The sequence below is a fragment of the Macaca fascicularis genome, chromosome 7 (assembly GCF_037993035.2).
Source record: "Macaca fascicularis isolate 582-1 chromosome 7, T2T-MFA8v1.1".
Taxonomy (NCBI): Eukaryota; Metazoa; Chordata; class Mammalia; order Primates; family Cercopithecidae; genus Macaca; species Macaca fascicularis.
Window position 1 is genome coordinate 16,783,667 of NC_088381.1, and position 20,687 is coordinate 16,804,353.

Sequence of the window (20,687 nt, forward strand, 5' to 3'; positions counted from 1 at the left end):
CCTAAGACACTGCCTGTCCCTATCTGGGACATGGGATCATGTCATCGGTGCAGTGAGTGGCTGCCCACCAGCCCCTCTACAACAAGTTTTGAGGTCAACCAAAGCTGCCATAGGGGCCTGAGCATCCAACCACTCTGTCTTCCTAAAGGGGCCTAGATTGCCTAAAAGTTTGGAGTTGCCCCCAAAATAGGGGACATCTTTGTACTCAGCTCTTCTGCTCCAACCCTGAGAGTGGAAACAATGAAGGGCCACATCTGTGTGGGGGCAAAGTGGGAGTGACATAATTTTCCAGTGATTGTGGCATCAGGGCCAGCAGAAGGGGAAATGAATCCTCTTCAAGCCCAGAGGCAGGGCCGTTTCACTGGACTCTGGACAGGACCTAACCCTGGGTTCAGCTCCCCAGAGATTTTTTCCCCAGCCTGTTTCATTTCAGGGGCATTCCACTACCCTGCTCCCCATTTCCTACCTGTAGAATAGAGACCAGGCTTAAGGAGGAAACACTGGGATGAGGTTCTTTAATAGGAGCAGGAAGGAGAAAAATAAATAAACCTCATAAATTCAGGAGAGCAAATGATGCTGACATTGTCAGGCAGGCAGCCTGAGAGGGGTACATGCTAGGAACAGTCTGCCCCCAGGCCTAGGAAGAGGGGTGAGCCAGGTTCAGGGTGGAAGAGCACCCGAGAGGCCACTGCCCCGCGTGACTCAGCCAAGCAGGGCTGAGGCAGCTTTTCCATTTCAGCCTCCTGTTCTGGACAGGCAGAGGGGAGGGGTGGGCCCTCAGCCGGGGAGTGGCCGTCCCCAGGGAGCTGTGAGGTAGTGCCAGGCTCTGCCTCTAGGAGTGGGCAAGGCCAACTCAGGGCAGGCCTGATGGGGCCTGGAAGCCTGGCAGAGCTGCTAACATTGGGGCAGGAGGGTTTGGGGCTAGAGTGGAGGTTCCAGGTGGGTGGGTCCAACCCTCCAGGTGAGGAAACTGAGCCCAGAGTGGGGTACCGCTGGTTGCTCAATAGGAAAGGCAGAGCGGGGCCAGGACCCCACTTTCTGCCTCCAAGTCCATAGTCTTTTGCCTTCAACAAATATATGACACTTATCTAGAGATGTGGGGGTAGGAAGTCAGCTTGCGAAGACTTCTAGGCCCCAGAGGCGCTGCTGTGAGGGTGCCTAGGTCCTGTCTCGGCCTCTGGCCTGGCCATTGAGGAGGGGGCTGCAGCGTCCAAGGCAGCCACAGGTTCCCACAGCCTCAGAAGGCTGGGGCTCCTTTTTCCTGGGGAAATAGAAGCACATCCCAGAGAAGGCGCTGAACATCCTTGCTAAATGTCCCAGTGGGATGGAGGCATCAAAGGCGGCTCTCCTGGACATCTGTCTTTGCTACGACTGGGTCCTGCTCACACAGCTCTGGGGGGCACTCGCAGTCCCTCTCAGGCTTGTCCTTGGTCTCAGAGGGAAAGCAGGTCCTGAAGCAGGCCCTCACCGACTCCTTCACCTCTGCCTCCAGACCCTTCATCCTGGCCTCGTACTCTGCCAGCGCCTCCTTCTGGAACTGTGGAGACAGCAAGGATGCCTGCCTGGCTCAGGAGGGCCCCCTGTCCACCCTCACTCCCTGGACAGTGGGAAAAGGAGATGCCCAGTATCCATGTTCGGAGCTCCTAGGAGACTGGGGTGAGAGGCGGGGTGGGGGAGTGGTGGAGCCCATCAGGAGCCTGTCAAGAAAGGGATCCCAGCCAGGCAGAGATCTGCAGAGCTGCCTCATTTGAAAGGGCCTCGGGACCCCACAGTGAAGGATGATGGCCCCTTCCCTGCCCTCTGACTGGCAGCTCCCTGGGGCAGGGCCCCTTTACACCCCAGAACCCATTCAGTTCTGCTGGGGGCCCCCGTAGTGAATCTGTTACCTGCTTTTCCATCTCCCGTATCTGTTCCAGGCAAGCAGCCTGCTTCTCTTCCAGCTTCTCCTGGTGCTTCTCCAAGTTCTCTGTCATCTGGGTGGGAGTGGATGGCAGAGAATCAGGACAGCATAGACAGGCAAGCTGGGTCAGAATCCAGCTGTAATCCCAGCTAACTAGTTGTAAGACCTTGGGCAAATTCCTTAACATTTAGGTAGTTTTTTAAATTTGTAAGATAAGGATAGCAGCACCTGTCTCACTGGACTGTAAAAGATTATACAAGACAGCTCATGTGAGGCACCTGGCAGAGTGCCTGGCACAGGTCAGGACCCAGTAGGTGGCAGCTGTGTTCTGTGGTTAATGATCCCCAGGGGAGCTTCAGGTCCATTCTCTCTTCCAACTCCTTGGCACCTCAGGAAGCCTCCTCACTCCCTCCTCATCCCCCGACCCTTGCCAGTCCCAGCCTCCCCTGGCCCTGATACGGGCGTTAGCCCATATCATTTCCACACATGAGAACTGGCCAGAGATAGACCCCTTCAGGCTGGTACCCCAACCTCCATACACAGGCCAGAACCCCAGGATGTCCCCTTCCACCCCAGCTGCATGGACGGCGCTGGACAGTGCATCTCCTAAGGGCAAAGTCAGGGCCTGGGGCCACCCCTTCCCACTCGTGAAGAGCGAGATTGTGTGTGTGTGTGTGTGTGTGTGTTTAGGAAGAACACAGGCCTTACACACCTGCTTGATCACCTGCACTACTTCCTGGATGTGGGAGCTGTTAATCTCTCTCTTCAACCTGTTGGTGTAATTGGAGTTTTAGAAAAGGGAGAAAGCCCCTAGGGAGAGTAGGGTAACATGCAGTCTACGCAGGGTGTAGGCAAATGAGAAATCCAACATAGGGCAGGAACCAGCTGGGGGCAGGCGTGGGGACCCAAGGAGTACGTAGGGGCCACTGGGAGTCATGGGGCCCTCTGAGGGAACCATTTCCCCACCAAAACACGCTGTCCTTTAAGGCTTCCGTGGGAAACAGTGTCACCACAATGGACAGGCTGCAGTCCCAAGGCCTCAGCTCCCTCCCTGCAGGCTTGGCTGCCTCCAGGGCTCTGCCCATGTAGTGTTGGCCTCCGTGTTTTGTCTGAGGAGGACACTCTGGTCAAAGGTGACAGGTGGGATCCGCTTTTTGGAGAGCCAGGGGACAGGTGCATCTTTGGGAAGTGAGTCAGGATCCACTTGGAGAGAGGCCCCTTTCCACCTGAAGTGGGATCTGCCCAGCCCTGGGCCTCCCCTCCAGGGCTCACCTCTCCTGGGCCATCTTATCTGCGGTGACTTTGGTCATGCCCTGGATCCGCTCCAGTCTCTTGGTCTCCAGCTTTTTCTTCATCTCTTTGGTGTCGCTGCAGAGAGACAGGCATGAAGGAGCTGTTTTGGGCGGCCGAGCCCTTGCTGGGAGGTGAGGCAGGTGTGGGAGGGAGGCAGTCGTACATCTCCGCCGTCTCCTTCAGGGCCTTCAGCTCTGCCGCCTGTTTCTCTCTGGCCAGCTCCATCATTTTGGAGATTTGCTGCGGGGAGAGGAAGCAGGTTTGGCGAGAAGCCCTTTGTTGGGCAGAGGGAGTTGGTGGGGGTGTCGGTGGAAGGGTGGGATAGGTCGGTGGCGGGGGAGTCGGTAGGGAGGCGGGGTCGGTGGGAGGAGTGGATGGGGTGGTGGGGGTGGGGTCGGTGGGGCTGGTGGGGTTGTCGCCCCGCCCCTCCAGGCCACCTCGGCCGCGTGCTGCTCCTTGCGCTTCAGAACGCACTCGTACTGCTCCTCGCCCTGCCGCAGCAGCTCCAGCTCCAGCCTGTCCTTCAGCTCCCGCACGCGCGCGTCCATGCCCTCAGGGCTCTCGCCCGGCGCGGCTCCGGCGCTCTCCTCGCAAGGCAGGCTCCTGGGGAGGCCACGTGGGGACAGGCCCTGAGATCCTCCGCCGCCCGCGCTGCAGAGGGCAGGGCACCGCCACGGGCCTTACCTCTTCTTGCGAGAGCCTTTGCCCGGGCCGAGCTTGCCGGCCCCGCCACCCCCCGCGCCCCGTGGCCCGAGCTCGGCCAGCTGCGCCGCGCCCCGCTGCAGCAGCTCCTCCCAGCGCCGCGCTCCGCGCCGCTCCAACTCCCGCAGCTCCTTCTCGTGCCGCCGCTGCAGCTTCACGACGCCCTTTAGCTCCCGGAGCTCCTCCAGGCTGGCGGTCCGTGGCTCTGCAGAGGCCCGGATGAAGCACACCACCAGCCAGGCCGCCCTGCCCGTCCAACCCCCAAGGAGCCCCGGACCCGCCCCAGGCTCATCCCCGAGATCACCGGGCTCAGCAGGCCTTACCCGCAACTTCTTTCATAGCCTCTTCCCTGGCCCAGGCCCTGGCTGCTGCAAGAGCCATGGGCTGGGCTGGCAGGTGCTCCGGGGGGCCCCTTGGCTCCATTCGCCTCCCCCACCCCGCCCCTTGGGAGTCGCAGTATGTGCCCCCTGCCCCGCACTTTCCTGGCACTGAGGTTTCAGACACAGCCCTTCCTTCCCCAGGTGAAATTTTTTAAAGGGAAGTGTCTGTGGGTGCAGAGGTGGAGGTGCCTCCAATAGGTGTGCAGAACGAAGCTCATACCTGGTGACCCATTGCTCCTTGGGGCCAACGCACCATTGACCTGGCTGGCAACTGGACTCGCCAGTGGGAAGGGCTTCTGTGTAGGGAGAGCAGGTTAGGAAGGGGGCTTGACAGCCCTCTCTCCCAGAGCCTGGGACTCGGCCCTCCCCCCATCCTCTCCCACAAATAGGGCCGAGCTCTGGTGAGCCCCTGGCAGCAGTGCAGGCAACACAGACCTCAGGCAGCCCTCCCATGATGTCCTTGAGCTTCACAGACCTCTTGTCATGGGCACTGAAGAACTTGATGGGGTTGGCGAGGGCCACAGTGAGATCTGGGTGGGTGCACAGGACATTACAACATGGTGTATATGGAGATGTGCCTGGAAGCCTCCCCTGTCCTCACCCACTCCAGGATGCCCCATCTGGATCTCACCCCACTCTGGAGGCTGGCTGGATGGGAAGGAAGGGGGAACAGACACCCTGGGGCTCCTGGCATGCCATGGGCTCCTACCTGCCCAGGCACCAGGCACGTAGTCCTTCATCTCCAGGAAGACGAAGAGCGCAGGCATGGTGAGGGGCATGTTGCTCTCACTGTGTAGGCACAGGTGGTGGTACCCTGTCAGACAGGACGGGGTTGGCAGTGAGCCAGAGCCCATTCCTGCCAGTGCTGTGCACACACAGCCCAGGACCCAAGGGTCTGAGTCTGGCACTGCACCATCCTGGCTGTGTGACTTCAGCCAGTTACTTTAACTCTCTGAGACTTTCCTCATCTGTGAAGAGGGGATGAGTGTCTACTCATGTGGTTATTGTGAGAATGTATTATAAGCCCTTAGCACATTTTAAATGCCCATAAGTGTCAGCTACTTGAGAAACTGCCCCAGCCGTTTCAGAAAATTACAGCAATTCTGTTAGGTGGGCAGAGTTCCCACTTCTGTCAGGTTCCTGGAGAGGTACTGTTCCTGCCCTACTGCTTGAAATGTGAGGGCTTAGGTAAGGCCTCACTCCAGGCGCCCTCCCAGAAGCTGCCCCACCCTGTGCACAGGCTCCTGCTGCTGATCTTGGAACAGTGAAGAAGGACCCCGCTCCTTACCAGAATTTAGGGCATTGATGGGGATGATGCGGTGTCCAAGAAACTTGTTGCCTTCCTCCATCACAGCCACCCTGAGAGAGGCCAGCTCAGGCACCAAGATCTGGGGAGAGTTGGGGACATGACAGGCTGGGAGGGGAAAAGGGAGCCAAGCTGTCCTGCTCCCTGGCTCCAGAAGTCTCAGCATCACTGTGAGAACATGGTGAGTGTCACCAGATTTGGTGGGGACAGACCGACAGCACATTCTAGGCCATATACAAAGACATCCCCACAGCTCATGCCGTGGCTGGTTCCACACAGGGGAGGAGGGCGAGATGTGCAGCCCAGGGCTGAGGGGACCTGGTGCAGACAGCACTTGGCAGCTTTGCTAGTGGGTATCCAGTGGGGCAAAAGAGCCCCATGGGACCCTCAACCCTGAGTTCACATTTCTGCCTCTAATCCTCACACACACACACACACACACACACACACACACACACACACACACACTCTGCCTACCAAGGAAACTTCTGTAAACTTGGGTTTTGCACCAGGGTGAGGGGTGGAAAGAGGAGGAGGAAGAAGGTCAAGGAGCTGCCTTGTTTACTTCCTTTTGTCTGTAAGTAGAGGCCGAGAATAGACAGACTCTGCCCTGCCATGCCCTGGCCCCCACCTTCTCAAAGACAAAGGGCTCCTCCTTCCAGACAGGATTGATGGAATTGGTACTGGGTGACAGCTTAGTTCGGTAGCGCCTCTTGGGGTCCCCAGGAAGGCCAAACAGCTCCACTTCCACATAGGTGCGCACACTGCGTTCTGACAGGAACTGCCCAGAGATCACCTGGGGGCGGAGGCCCAGGGACACCAGCATCAAATCCCCACCCAGGCCCTTCCCCAAGCATCTGGGGCCCCGGCTCCCTAGAGCTGAAGCGTTCGTTCTTGGGTGTTATGAAGAAGCTCATTCAGCTCTGGCCACGAGTAGAGGCTGTGTAGCCCACGGGTTACAGCTAAGCTCTGAGGACCAGGGTGCTTCTAGCATGAAGGGAAGAGGCGGGCCTCCCACCTCCCTCCCCAGTCAAAGAGGGAACAACGCCTTCCCCCAGGACCTGGGGCTCTGGCTGCCCCACTCTGCCCACTCTTCCTCCCCTCCCCCACCCCAGCCTCAGCCCTTCCCGTTGGTTTCCATGGGGACCAAGTGGCAGCCTCCAGTGCTGAGGAGGAGGCAGTTTCCAAGGCAACTTGCTACTGCAGGAACTGGCTGGGGCTGAAGTTTCCAGGATATCAGGGGAGGGGGTTGGGAGTTGAGTGAGGGGTGGGCTCCTGTGCCCTTCTACTCAAGACCTCAGCCTCCCGGCCACTTGTCTGTCCCAGGGCCTTGCCGTGATAGAAAGGGTGGTGGCCACCACCACGTCGATGCGGTCCACTGAGAAGGGGTTGAACTGCTTGTCCGGCCGGCGCATGAACTCGTGCTTGAGGAGGTAGCCGCTCTGCCCATTGAACTCAAACACTGCCATGTTCTGCTGCATGGGCAAGTCTGGAGGGACAAGGACACTCAGTGAGGAAGGCCCAGCTCTGTGGCTGTGCCCAGTCTCCATTTCCTCCATTCCCAGCATTTGCTGTCTGGTGAATGGGGAGGTTGGGTGGACCATGAGGATGAGGGCTTCTCCTATCCCAGTCTGGTTCCTTGGGGTGTCTCCTCTCTTAGGCAGGGTCCATAGCCTCGAGGCAGCAAGGAGCAAAGCCACAGCCAGGCCGAGCGCCTGTTGTGGGAGCTGGGGCAGCTGGGGCAGGTGGCCCACAGACACACCTGGGTGGAGCGGCCAGCCTGGCATCTTCACATCCATCACGTATGCGCAGGCACACAGGCTAGTGCATTTCTACCCCCAAATTCTCACATACCCGGGCATGTTCCCAGAGTCTACACAAACAGGAGGACTCCCCAGGCTGTTCCAAAGACCCCTCAGGGATATAAAGGTAGGGGGCACAGGGACCAGGGAAGGATTCTTAGGGGCCTGGGAATGCCCTCACCCATCGTCTGGAAGTTGAGGGCAACCATCTGGCATCCAGCATTCCAGAACATCTGGGGCATGTAGTTGGAGGAGTCCATGCGGGTTCCCTTGGGGTAAATGCGGCTCATCTGGCGCTTGTTGTAGCTGTCCCAGAGTATAGGACCCTAGCCCAAGGCCGTCTGCACCAGGAGGACCTAACAGCTTACCGTGGGGGCCCTGTCCCCAGGCCCTCCTCTAGCTCCCCACCCCAGCCAGGGACCCTGGCCACGGAAGCCTCAAGGATACTCCACAAACTGCACCGAGGCCTTGGAGAGCAGGTCATATGCCTTGAGTTCTGTGAAGGACGAGATGACATAACTTCGGTTCTTTTCTATATAGGGGAGAAAGGGAGGGGAGGAGTCTTATCAGGCTGTCCCCTCCCTCAGTCTTGGCCTCGCCTTTGGGGCAGCTCCCTCTGGCCTATGGAGATGCCTCCAACCCAGCATTTCCACTGAGGCCTGAGGTTTAGGGACCTCTGGGAGAAGTGTATGGATCACAGTGCTGCTGGGGTGAGAGGTGTTCTCAGTGTGTAGGCACAGGGGTGGGGTGTGTGCCGTGGATGTGGAGAGTGAGGCCCACATGCCATAGATGGACACAGAAGGCATGGGGAACATGCCAGGCTGAGCCTAGGGGGTCAGTAACATGCTGTGCACACATGAAATGTGAACACGTGCTTTGATGTGCACAGGGAGTGAGGTGTGTAAGCTATGGCTGAACGCGTCTGGGGAGAGGGGCACATTAAGTGTAGTACATGTCATGAGTGTGCCCAGGTGGGGATGCAGGCTGTGGGTTCAGTGATGAGAAGTCGGTGCCACAGAAGTCCAACTGTGCGCAGGAGGAGACAGAAAGAGGTGCTCGTGTGCGGGACATGCACAGAGTGAGAGGAACGTACTGTGCTTGTGTCCAGAGAAGATAAAGGTAAACAGCCGGGGTGTGCACAAAAGGGGAAGAATGTGACGGCGCAGTATGCTCTGGTGACTTTCTCTGCCTCCACTCCCTCTCAGGAAGTCTCATGTCCCAGGGCCAGGGCTTCTGGACTTGGGCCAGCCCGCAGCACAGTTCAGCCCTGGGAATCACAGAGCCTGCAGGCAGCTGCAGGAGCCCCAGGCCATCCCAGCCAAGGTGGCCTGTCATAACGCCCAGCCTGTCACCGACACACTCCAGAGCATTCTGTTTGGTGCCAAGTTCCTCACTAGAGAAACTGGGAGCCACTGCCACTTAAGCAAGCCCTTTGCCTGACTCCCTGGCTGGGTATTTATAGGCAGGGCCCCAAGTCCAAGGAAGGGGGAGATCCCCCTTCCTCTTACCCACCCGTCAAGCTGCTTGGTCTCGGAACAGGCTCCTCCTGAGGCTAGTCTGACTACCCGCCAACACCACTCATGCTAACTTACGAGCAGAGAACTCAAAGGAGATGAACTTGGTGGGCTGAATGTAATTGACTAGGCTGGACATCTCCTCATAAGCCATCACTTCCAGGCCCGCTGTGCCCTAAGGAGGAGAGGGGAGGGCAAAGAAGAGGAGGACGGTGTAGAGCCCAGGAATGTGGCCCAAGGCCCCTACCCAGGGGCTCAGCAGTGAAGGATGACACAGGGGGGCCCAGGGCTACCCCCACACACCTCATCCGACTGCATCTTCTTAATCTCTTCTTCGTCCAGGTTTCCTGACTCCTCCTCCTCTTCCTCTTCCACCTCCTCGTCCTCCAGCTCAGTCCCTTCCTCGCCAGCCCACACTGCCACAGACAGCTCTGTCGGCACTGGCTCCTGCATGGCTCCTCCAGGTCCAGCCCCTCTCCTGTTCCAGCTTCTCCTAATACCCCCACCAGAGTCCTCCCCAACTCACCTGTGCCCTCACCTGCAGGGGCACTGCGTGGGCTGCTGCCCTCAGCCTCCCCACCAGGATCCTTACTGGAGGAGGTGGGGCTGGAAAACTGGTTCTTCTTGTTCTTGATGAGGATCTTGCCCCTGAGATCCTCAGGGCTGGGCAGGGGGACACCTGGTTTCAGCTATGGAGTGGAGAGCAGGTCAGCACCATCTTCTCACCTTCATGGCATAGCCTGAGCTCCTTAATGCCAAGCATGCTCCCTTGGTGTCCACCACTCCTCTTGATCCACCTCTCACTACTGCTCCTCATCCCATTCTCACCGAGATAAATCCAGCTTATCCCTTGGAGTAAATGCGGCTCATCTGGCGCTTGTTGTAGCTCTCCCTGAGTATAGGACCCTGGCCCAAGGCCGTCTGCACCAGGAGGACCTAACAGGCTACTCTAGGAGCCCTGTCCATCACTTCCTCCAGGAAGCCTTCCCGGATCCCCCAAGACAAGATCAGAACTCCCCAGGTGCTCCCATAACAACCACTGAGTTGTAATGGCCTGGTTACTTGTCTGTCTCCTCACCAGAGGGTAATACACCTGAAGGCAGGGACTGTGTCTTCGTCACTAGCATACCCCAAAGCCCAGCACAGAGCCTGACACGTGGTAGGTGACAGGATCCCAGACTCACATCTAACCAAGTGAACCCTAGCATCCTTGGGAGTGTCTCCCTCCCTAACCTGGTCCTCACCCTGCCCCAGGTTCCCAGGCCCAAGGCCCAAATGTCCCACAGCAAAGCCCACTCACTGGGAACTTTTCCAGGGGCTCTGTGAGCAGCATATCCCCAAAGATCGTCCGGCAATACTCAGCCATCTTAGCCTGCTGGCGGGGTCTGCAGGGAGCAAAAGTGGGGGTGGGGTTCAGTCACTCAGCACCAACCCTCTTATGCATCCTTTTGTGCCCTTGATGACCCAGATCAGGGGCCAGGAGGTCAGGGAGGGAGGGACTTGAGCAGGAGAACATGGGGCCTTAGGGAGATAATATTGAGACATGGGAGAAGCTGCAGGCAACAGCTAGAGGCTGGGGCAGTTGCGGGGAGGACAGTTGCAGGCAAGAGACTGGGGACTGCGTGAGAATGTGGCTAAATGAGCCTGGATACGCACGAGTCCACATGGTTCTCAAACGACAGGATGATAGGATACGGGGAGGTCTTAAAGGCGCTTTCTGCAATAGCCTCAATTGCTTCCTGGAGGAGAAGGAGACTCCATGAACAGAAGGTCAGCATTCTGACCGCCTGTCCCATGATGGCACTTTTCCCTCCTGCCTAGTTTCAATACACACATATAACTGGATGGCCGCCATTGGCCCCCAATCCCCTCTGGTCCCCACTGGTCTGAGGCCTTCCAGCCATTCCTCCTCTCTAGCTTCAGCCCTCCAACCCCTCAAAGCTTCTGGCCCAGAGCCCTTCCTGTCACTACCACCTCTGTGCCCTGGGTCTCACTTTGAAGAAGATGTCTGTGGTCATGGTGAAGCCGTGGGTGATAATGGGCTCTTCGTCAGGGGGTTTCCCCTTCCAGCAATCTAGCTCCACGCAACGGCAGCCGGACAGCAGCACCTGGCGGTACATCTCAGCCGAGGAGAGGCCTGAGAACTGGCCGGCTGAGCCAGAGGATGGGGAAGAGGTGAGGGCATTACCCAAAGGCAGCCCAGCTCTCCCCCACCCCACTCCATCATGGTCTGATTTATTCTCAGGGCCAGCAGCATGTGGGCAACCCCTATGGAGGATGCAGGGAACCCCTGTGAAAGCAGAGGTTGGCACTGAGGTTATCAGGGCCCACCTGTCAGGTAGGTGTTGTGGGACGAGTTGATGAAGTAATGATTGAGTGGCTGTGTCATGTCGTGGTGGAGCAGCAGCTTGTCCTGGGCCAGCACACTGTTCTCTGGCCCACAGAGAAACCAGACCATGCCCTCAGGTGACAACTGGCCTGGGGGACAGGAGATAGCTGTCAGGGCTGCAGCCCCGCTGCCAAGGCAGGACAGGACCACAGGGGACAAGGGGTTCCCTTAGTTCTCACCCCTCTGCACATTGATGCCACTGGGCTCATACTTGTCGATGAGGCCCTGCACCTGGTCAGGCCGTGCTGGCGGGAACAGCAGGGAGTTAAGCCGGGAGTCCCGCTGTTTCTGGTTGATGAATTTGGTCAAGTGCTCCTTCGTCATGTAGGGTTTGGCCTTAGCATGGCTGCAGGCCAGAGAGAAGAGCACAGGTCCATATCCCTTGGGCCTAGAGGCTTAGACAACCCCCTTGTCCAGTGAAGCCTCCTGATTCCCAGCATGGCAGGTGGGAGGAGGGGATCGTTGGCCACCACCCTTTTCCCATGAAAAGCACAACCCAAGAAACTCACTAAGAAGTGAAGATCTCATTTATTTCTGGCCGAGGACAGAGGCTCATGAGGAAACTCTTGTAGACAGGTTCTGGGAAGTCCTCAGGATTGATGGCGTCATTCTAGGGGCATAGTCACCTTATTGCCCCTGCCCTCACCTTCTCAGAGCTAAGAACCACAAACTCGGCCCAGCCCTGGTCAAGGGGACCTGGTCAGAAGGCAGGCTCAAGGCAGACAGAACTTCAAGGACACCCAAGCACCCACTTCTCAAGGCCCTGGTTGCTGAGCAGAGAGCATGCTTAGCTGGTTTGCTCTGACCCTGATTTTGTACAGTGGCTATTCCATCAGCTGGGGCAGGATCAGAACTAAGAATGAGCAGAATGAGGTAGAAAAGAGGTCAGAAGAAATGGTGCTGCTTGCCAGGGTCGTAGGCTGTTTTTTTTAAGTGGAGGACAAATATTCAAAAAGAAGCAATTTGCATACAAACATATATGCACCTAACGACAGAGCCCCATAATATAAGAAACAAAAACTGATAGAATTGAAAGGAGGACAATTCAACAATAATATTTGGAGACACCAAAAGCACGGGGACAAAGAAAGATAAATTAAACTTCATCAAAATTAAAAACTTTTGTGCTTCAAAGGCCACCATCAAGAAAGTGAAAAGGTAACCCACAGAATGGGATAAAATATTTGCAAATCAGATATCGGATAAGAGATAAGTCAACGAAAAGACAACCCAATTGAAAGATGAACATTGAATTTGAACAGGTATTTCTCCAAAGAAGATATATAAGTGACCAATAAACACACGAAAAGGTGCTCAATATCATTTGTTGTTAGAGAAATGCAAATCAAAACCACAATGAGATACCACTCCCACTAGGATGGCTAAAATAAAAGACAATCACAAGTGTTAGTGGGATGTGACGAAACTAAAACCCCACACAGCACTTTGGGAGGCCAAGGAGGGTGGATCACCTGAGGTCAGGAGTTCAAGACCAGCCTGGCCAAAATGGTGAAACCCCATCTCTACTAAAAATACAAAAATTAGCCCAGCATGGTGGCACATGCTTGTAAGCCCAGCTACTTGGGAGGCTGAGGCAGAAGAATCGCTTGAACCTGGGAGACAAAGGTTGCAGTGAGCCAAGATCGTACCACTGCACTCCACCCTTGGCAACAAAGTGAGACTCTGTCTCAAAAATAAATAAATAAATAAATAGATAGATAGATAAATAAATCCCCACACAATGCTCTCACTTTAGAAAACAGTTTGGCGGTTTCTCAAAATGTTAAATATAGAGTGACCACATGACCCAACAATTCCATCACTGAGTATATACCTGAGAGAATTGAAAACATGTTCACACAAAATCATGTACACAAATATTCATAACCAAAAAGTAGGAAAAACCCAAACATCTACCAACTGATAAACAGATGAACAAAATGTGGTATATCCATACAATGGAATATTATTAGGCCATAAAAAGGAATGAAGTACTCATGCATGCTACTACATGGACAAACCTTGAAAACATTATGACAAATGAATTATGACATTGAAGAGCACATATTTATGATTTCATTTACTTTACCACCAGAATAGGCAAATCTATAGAAATAGAAACAAATAGTACATTTGTGGTATTCATGGATTCTGCACCTTTGCATTCCTTCCCTCCCCGACAAAAAAACATTAAATGTCTTTCAGAATCACACTGGAAGGCCAACATCAGTCTTAGTTTGGAGCAGAGGGTCTGAGCAGGAGAGTCTAACTGGATCTCCCCAGACCCATCCCTGCCTCTGGAGCTTCAGCTCCAAGCAAAGTTAGGTCAGTATCCTCTACTGAGACACAAGGAAAGCAGATAGATAAGGAGGACTTAGCCAAGGGAGGAACTCAGGCGGCAGGAGAGAGGGAAGGTGGATGTGTGCTGACCACGGGTAAGTGGCGCTGGCTGTAGGGGAGCCGCAGGAGCCCATTCCTACCTCTCCCCAATGACACATTTGGATCCCTGTGACTGACTGCATCAAGGAGTCACCAACTCCGCAGAGCTGTGGCTGTGGGGTAAAGGCTCGTCCTGGGATTCATGTGGGCAGGTGATCAATGGGGGTCTTAGTTTTGCTTATTTATAATGTTCCAAATTCTTACCAGGAGAAAATGCTCCATGGGGCACAGGTTGGGACCCACACAAGAGGACTGGCCAAGCAGGGACAGGGGCTGAGGTCCTTTCCTCTGGCCAAGCTTGAACCCTGGCTCAGGGCCGTATCAGCCCTGAGGGCTACTTTTTGTAATTCACATAAGGTGCCTCATAGGGTGACCCTGCTTACAACTTGTAATTAAAATTTAATTACTTAACTAAAAAGACAAGAAAAAAATGCTTTTCTGTACAGAGCAGAAGTCTGCATCTTGGCAGCTTCCGCCTTTGGTTCAGTTCCTCTCCCCCGATACCCTGCAGACTTCCAGATCCCTGCAGGCTGCCGCCTGCCACCGCAGACCTTATCTCGCTCCTCCAGGCTGAAAACATTCACTCTCAGCTCCCATTCCCAACACTAGACGGGAATGCACGCCGTTTCTGCTGCCTGCCCTGAACACAGTCCGCCAACCACGGCCCCAGCGCCCCCACCACCCAGGGTAGGGGATACAGACAAACCTGCTTGGAGCCCAGTGTCTCACCCCCTGGCCCTGGCTCCACCCCCGTGCCTAGTGTCAGTAACCAGCAGCTCCAGGGTTGATTGGCTCTCCAGGTTCTTGGCTGGGGCTGTGATGTCATCTCTGCTGCCCGACCCACCATTCCTGGCCAAGTTGCTTTCTGGTGGGGACAAGGATACTGGGGGATGGGGGGGTGTCGATCCACTCACCTTGCCTTTAGGGAGGTGGCAGGCACTGAGAGCAGCTTCCACCCGCTTGCGGTCAGCAGGAAACATCTGGAAAAAGCTGAAGGGGCAGAGAAAGGCACCAGGTAGAGAGAGGAGTCAGGACTAGAGAAGAAAGGCTTTGGGGAGCCCCTGGAAGCCTGGGGAGGGGTTGGGGGTCTCACTTCTTCACTGGAATCTTCCCTTCAGAGTTGAGCTGCATCTTGAGCTTCATGAGGCTGGGGGGCAGAAAGCAGCCCGTCAAGGCCCAGGGCTGGCACACTTAGCACCAGGGCTCAGGCCAGGCAGGGGGCGCTTACATCTTGTCCAGGAAGGTGCTGCGGGAGGCGTTGGCCGTCAGCGGATGCTTGACTAGGGCCAGTATGTCCTCAGCCCAGACCTGCAGGACCACAGAGAGCAGCAGTCAGGCTCCTGAGCACCCCCGCCCAGGCCTGTGTCTCTCAGGAAGTCCAGGCTATCCCAGGGCCCAGATCCAGGCCCGGTGTTCCCTGGCACACCTTGCCCACGTTCTCCTTGTAGGAGACGAAGTTGTGGAAGGTGAGGTCCACCATGTCCGGGCCAGACACCACGGTGAGCGTCTTCAGCAGGAAGCTGTTGTCAGGAAAGTCCATGTTGAAGACGTCCCGGAGCTTCTGGCTCTGCAGCACGTGGTGGCATGGTTAGGATGGAGGTATGCTCCCTCCCTGCCCAGGCCCAGTGTGGCTCTCTCTGGCCCTCCCCTCAGCCACCTGGGCTATGGCCCACTGGGCAGAATCCCATCCCCATCCCAGGAACCACAGGCCTTAGCATCTTCCTGTCCCTGACTCCAGCGGCTGGGATGGGAAGGAGAGGCCCTGAGGAAAAGGTTAGCCAAGGTGGCAGGCGGGCGGGGGGCAGGCCTGGGAGTCCTGTGTGTGTTGTTGCCACTTTTGTTTGAAGATGGATTCTTAGCTCCCAGTCTCAGAAAATCTGCTTCCCACCAATCCCTTCCTCCAATTTTCCTACCAGCATTAGACAAATATAGGCAAACTAGTCCAGGGGTGGGGGTGTAAGCCACCCCTCCCAGACAAGCTGGGGTACTTTAGGGGCAGGAGCTGACCCCTCCTCCCAGATCCCTGCCATCTCAGCTCACTGTGCCCAGTTCTGAAGCTCAGAGCCCAGGCGAGCCCAGGAGCAGCCGCTCCCCTTCCTTGGCTTCCAGGCACGGTCCTTGCTGTCCAGCCCAGGAACCATTCCCCGTGCTCCAGAAGTCAGGCTTCCCACCCCCACAGGGACCCCCTACCCTTGCCCCATGGAGCTAGTAGCTGTGCTTGAACCCGGGCTGCTACTGGACACACCTACCTTGGGCATCTTGGCAAACTTCCCAAAGCGAGTGTCCCGGATGCTGGTGATATCCAGAAACTCCATCTCCTGGGGGTAGGGGGGATCCCGGTGGGAGCAAATAAAGGATGTGGGACAAAAAGTCCAGGTCAAGAATGAGCAACAGGGAGAAGGGAGTTTCCACGCCCTTTAAATCTTGGCCAACACCTCTCTCTAGATGCCAGGGCTGCCCAGGTCCACCTGGACCCCACCTTCCCTTCCTATGGCTCAGGTTCTCTCTATTCATGCAGATCCTCCTCCCTTCCCCTCTGTCCATTCCTCCCTGGCAGGGAGCTGAAGCCTGCAGTGTCTCCTCCACCATCCTGGACCCTCTTCGGCTTCCCCTTCCCGTCCTCCTGCCCAACAGCTGGGGCCTATCTCTCATCTCCCAGAGCCCCAAGTCAACCCACAGCCACAGGCAGAGCATCGGCCTTCAGCAGCAGCGCTTTTGCCTGTCTCTCTCTCTCCCCAAGGGATGCTAAGGATGGAACATTTGGGTAGCCACAGGTTGGAGTGACTACATCCTCCTTTCCAGAGCAAACAGCCCCTACCCACAGGGGAGCCCCTGGAGCCATCCTTCCAGGCCATTCTGTACTCCCCATCATCCATGCCTCCACCTCAGTGCAGCCAGGAGGCTGCCTGACCTCAGTGGATAAGCGGGAGTCCAGGGCCATGGCACACAAGGGTTTTCTCACCTTGCTTTGATATGTCCAGTATAAGTAGTAGCCCTTAGGATCCACACGGAGGATAACTGGAGAGGCAATTGTAGTTTCCTGCAGAGAGAAGGAGCCAGCACTCTATTCCGAGACCTCGGGCCAAGCCTCCCTGGTCCAGGCCAGGGGTTTCAGAGCTCATCATCTTCCCAGGAGGTGCCCATCCCAGAAATCTGAAGGTATTTCCTTTAGTTGTCTAGAGCTAAGCACCGGGAGGGACAGAGGATTTGGGGATGCCATTTCTGGAAGAGAAGAGTTTTCCCTTCTAAAGCCCAAATAGACTTTCTCCCTCTAGAACCTAAACAGGATCTTGGCACCTACCTCACCTCATAGAGGGAGACTCCCTACTGCCACCCAGGAGAGACTGACACAGCGAGAGCCAAGAGCCCAAACTCCTGCACCGGCATCTAAGGTCCTGCACAATCCAGATGCCACCTAACTTTCCATATGCCCCTTCTTCCCTCCATGAACACCTCCTACCCCATCCATTCAACTGTCCCATAAAGACACCAAGCCTTCCCACCTCCAAACCTAAGTGCCCAAATCTCCTCTGCTTGAAATAACTTCAAGGACAACCCGAGCCCCCCAGCTTCCAAAAACCCTTCCTGAAATGTGCTATAGTAACCAGGGAGATGTGGGTCACAGACCTAGAAGCCCACCTAGGAAATCACCAGGGACTCATGGACTCCAGGACAACAGGACAACAAGTCTGTGCTAGACCTTGAGCTTGGTGCTTGGTGCTTGGCGCTAGAATGTGGTATTTGCTGAATGAGTGAATGAATGAATGAATGAACTCACCTTCTAAAATCCTGTTCCACTCACTCACAGAGCACATAGGCTACCTTTTAGTTTAATGGTCTTTGTATGTGTATATAGCAAGATATTAAAATTAAGGTTTCCAGCAAGGCACAATAGTTGCCACACACTAAAACAGACCAAATGCAGCATTTACAAAGTAAACGATCCAAAAAATGTTCTCAGCTCAGGGGTGGTTAGAGTACAGGGGAAAGAGAAAATTTTTGTGGGGAAGCCAATTTTGAGAAAGCTGTGTTGGGAGCTCCATTCTCTTACCTCCCCAAGGGAGAGCTGGAGTGCCTGATCCCCCACCTTAAGCCTAGTGAGGAGTTTCATCTCTACTTGGAGAGCTTTTGTGATCTATTATTATTATTATTATTATTATTATTATTATTATTATACTTTAAGTTCTGGGATACATGTGCAGAATGTGCAGGTTTGTTACATAGGTATACATGTGCCATGGTGATTTGCTGCTCCTATCAACCTGTCGTCATCTAGGTTTTAAGCCCTGCATGCATTAGGTATTTGTCCTCATGCTCTCCCTCCCCTTGCCCCCAACCTCACAACAGGCCCCTGTGATCCTTGAAGTTGTAGGCATAACAGACAGAGGTCGGACTTCTGCCCAGGAGACCTAGTGGGCTACAGTGGGCTAACTGTGCGGGGCAGAGCGGGGGTGCTGGCCTGTCAGACGAGCCTGCACCCTTGGGACAGCAGATGCGTGGGTATTTGCTGGGGTCCAGGGTGGGCCCATGGGAGAGTGGGGGCAAAGGGCCTAAAGCCACAGGAAGCTGAAGGTAGTAACAAGGGGCTGAAGACATAGTTGTGAGTGACCTCTAAAATGGAAATGCTGGGGTGACTTCAAGCAAGAGATCCCCATTCAAAGGGGAGGGTCCCCCAAGAATCCTCAAAAATGTCCTCCAGAGAAAGAATAAGCTTTAAGCTTCTGCCAGCCTCAGAAAGCATGAGCCAATTTATGACAGCACCTGTTTAAATAGAACTTGGTTGCCCCTTTCCCACCTCCCTCCCTACAGCTCATGCCTAGAGGGGCCTTGAGCAGGACCAGCAGGGAATCCCACCAAGGCCCTTTCCATGGGGCCTGCAGCCTACCTGAAACTATTCCTCAAAGGAGGAGGGTAGAAGACATTAATGTAAATAAAGGCTGGAGTTTTGATTATAGCCAGTTTCTGACATCGGACTGGGTTTTGTGATGAAAAGTGACCACTGGACTGTGTTACCTGAGAGTAAATAATATCTTGTGGCCTTGCAGAGTTTCTTTCCACGGCCAGGAGGAGAGCTTCTCCTACCAAATATACTGGAAAGAGGCCATGGGGATGAAATAAAGTGGGGATTTGGTTACATCCTATGTATTCTGCCTATTCAACATGGCACAGCATACCCATGTCATCCACTAACTGTGCCGAAAGCAGCCTGAAAGCAGAGCCCTGTCTCACAGCAGCACGGGCCCTGTGGCTAGGCTTGGGACATTCTTGCTTGTGCAGGTCAGGCATCCAGGGAACATCCAATACCTTACCTTGGAGAGGGGAAGGGAACAGCCAGGTACACAGGTGCCAGCTTAGGAAGAAGGATAGTCTCCACTAGCCGCCAACCCGCCCCTCCACTGCCACCCTGTAACCCTCTGCCCAGTCAAGTTACACACACTGCCCAGAGGAACTGAGAGAGGCCACTTCGCTTTTCATTCGGAGCCACTTCCCTCATTCCACAGGCTCCTGGGGCATGTCACCTCCATGCCACCACCACCATGCTACACCAACTCCACATCGCTCCTAGGGAAGCAGGAAGCTTCTCACCACAGAGCCTCAACCCGTAGTCTTGAGCAGTGAGATCCCCTAGCCCAGCCCCAAAGGGCCTAGACCCAGACCCCCTCATCCCACCTCCCTCCAAGCTAGCACTAAGGGCCGTCTTCCCTCCCCCACCCAGCCTTCATTTCCCTTCCTGGGACCAGCCCAGCACTCTAACTCTCAGACTGGGCCAGCCCAGCAGCCTCCCCTCCCTGAAGGAGGATCTCCATATTGTTCTCCCCAGCCTAAGACAATCCCTGGCCTAAGGGAACATTTTCAGGGGCCAGGAGAACCAGAGGCTGGGAGCAGCCCCGTGTAGGAAGGAACAGACACAGCAGAGAGAGGGCTGCAGGGTGCAGCAGTGCCTTCCCCTTCCCTGCAGACATGCATCGGGGAGCAATGCTGAGTCCAGCAAGGGGTAGCAGAAGTCAAATCAGTTCCTCCCCTGGAAGCAGAAGCCTCTAGTTCTCACTTAGGTCCAGGGGCCTTTCGTGGCTGCCCCCACAGCAGCGCAGGGGAGAGCAAGGCTTCCCTGGATGGGATGATGCCCGATGGAGGGGTGAAGGAGCTGGGTCTAAGCGCCCTGCCAGAGCAAGGGCAAAGCATCTGTGCTGGGAGCAGGGACGAGCTCACCTCTCCTCCTGGCCTGCCTCTGCTCTGGGCTGTACTTTCCTCCTGTTCTCTTGGGGGTTTGAAGGAGAAGAGATGCAGACCCAAATAAACTACCTCTAGTGACCAACCAGGCAGCTCACCAACTTCTCACACCTAGACACGGAGGCTTAGCCCTGCAGCCGGGGACATACACCCTTAACCACAGGTTTGTTTATCCAGGCAGTGGTGTCAGCTGCCTGGCCAAACCACACAGGCGCCTGGGTCCTAGGAGACATAAACCAATCCTCCCGTCCCGGCAAAGCCCCGGAGCAGCCCAGCCCCCACGACCGAGTGCCCCAGAAGCCAAGGCCCCTGCCCCACTTACATCATCCCATTTGATGAAGCGCTCCCCTTGGCTCAGATAGGCCTTCACCCTGGGGGGCAGCAGCACAGGGTTGAGCAGAGACATGGTGCCAACTCTTCCTCTTTGGAGAGTCTGGGCAGACACAGGCGGGCAGAAGAAGGGCAGGAAGGAGGCCAGCCAGGAGGGGGAGCCAAGCTGGGCTCACGTGGCACCCGTCCCTGAGCTGCTCCAGAAATCTAGGTGCTCTTATAGCCCCTGGGGTGGCCCTGGCTGAGTGCAGGGCTGAGCTCTAGCCAGAGACCCATCTGCCTTGTAAATCACCCTCCTCCCACTCGCCCTGCCTGCCATGGGGGCCTGTGGTCACTGCTTCTGCCCAAGGAGGCAGAAGCAGGAAGCCCCCGCCTCTTCTGGAAGCCCCCGCCCCCACCCC

The 20,687-nt window shown here is 55.8% G+C and overlaps 1 protein-coding gene across 5 annotated transcripts; it reads right to left on the bottom strand.

Annotated features, from left to right (window-relative positions):
- Positions 1 to 499: 499 nt before the first annotated feature.
- PLCB2 (phospholipase C beta 2) lies at positions 500 to 20,622 on the bottom strand. Of its 5 annotated transcripts, none has more exons than XM_005559167.5 (32): positions 20,279 to 20,622; positions 16,688 to 16,765; positions 15,975 to 16,043; positions 15,152 to 15,292; positions 14,954 to 15,033; positions 14,819 to 14,872; positions 14,640 to 14,715; positions 11,796 to 11,896; positions 11,466 to 11,632; positions 11,229 to 11,375; positions 10,892 to 11,049; positions 10,554 to 10,636; positions 10,198 to 10,282; positions 9,436 to 9,586; positions 9,201 to 9,313; positions 8,976 to 9,072; positions 7,831 to 7,915; positions 7,565 to 7,689; positions 6,916 to 7,070; positions 6,213 to 6,377; positions 5,564 to 5,663; positions 4,985 to 5,089; positions 4,711 to 4,805; positions 4,496 to 4,571; positions 4,219 to 4,263; positions 3,878 to 4,100; positions 3,631 to 3,796; positions 3,357 to 3,433; positions 3,173 to 3,268; positions 2,613 to 2,670; positions 1,887 to 1,973; positions 500 to 1,537 (listed from the first exon to the last, which is right to left on the bottom strand). In XM_005559167.5, the coding sequence occupies exons 1-32, from the start codon at positions 20,360 to 20,362 to the stop codon at positions 1,334 to 1,336; spliced, it is 3,546 nt and encodes a 1,181-aa protein (XP_005559224.3). In that variant the 5' UTR covers positions 20,363 to 20,622; the 3' UTR covers positions 500 to 1,333. The 5 variants fall into 5 exon arrangements, 4 of the variants coding, with proteins under 4 accessions (XP_005559224.3, XP_015308133.3, XP_005559223.3 ...); XM_015452647.4 differs by having other exon boundaries at positions 4,219 to 4,260; positions 9,424 to 9,586; XM_005559166.5 differs by having other exon boundaries at positions 9,424 to 9,586.
- Between the last annotated feature and the right edge of the window lie 65 nt (positions 20,623 to 20,687).

What these genes read in the sequence shown, in the direction of transcription:
- PLCB2 (XM_005559166.5), bottom strand. Translation starts at nt 20,362, where the DNA reads ATGTCTCTGCTCAACCCTGTGCTGCTGCCCCCCAGGGTGAAGGCCTAT. An exon ending in AGCCCTTTGTCTTTGAGAAG is followed by an intron (nt 5,664 to 6,212) that starts GTGGGGGCCAGG and finishes AACTCTCCCCAG; the next exon opens with ATCTTGGTGCCTGAGCTGGC. An exon ending in AAGGAGCAATGGGTCACCAG is followed by an intron (nt 4,264 to 4,495) that starts GTATGAGCTTCG and finishes TGGCTCTTGCAG; the next exon opens with CAGCCAGGGCCTGGGCCAGG.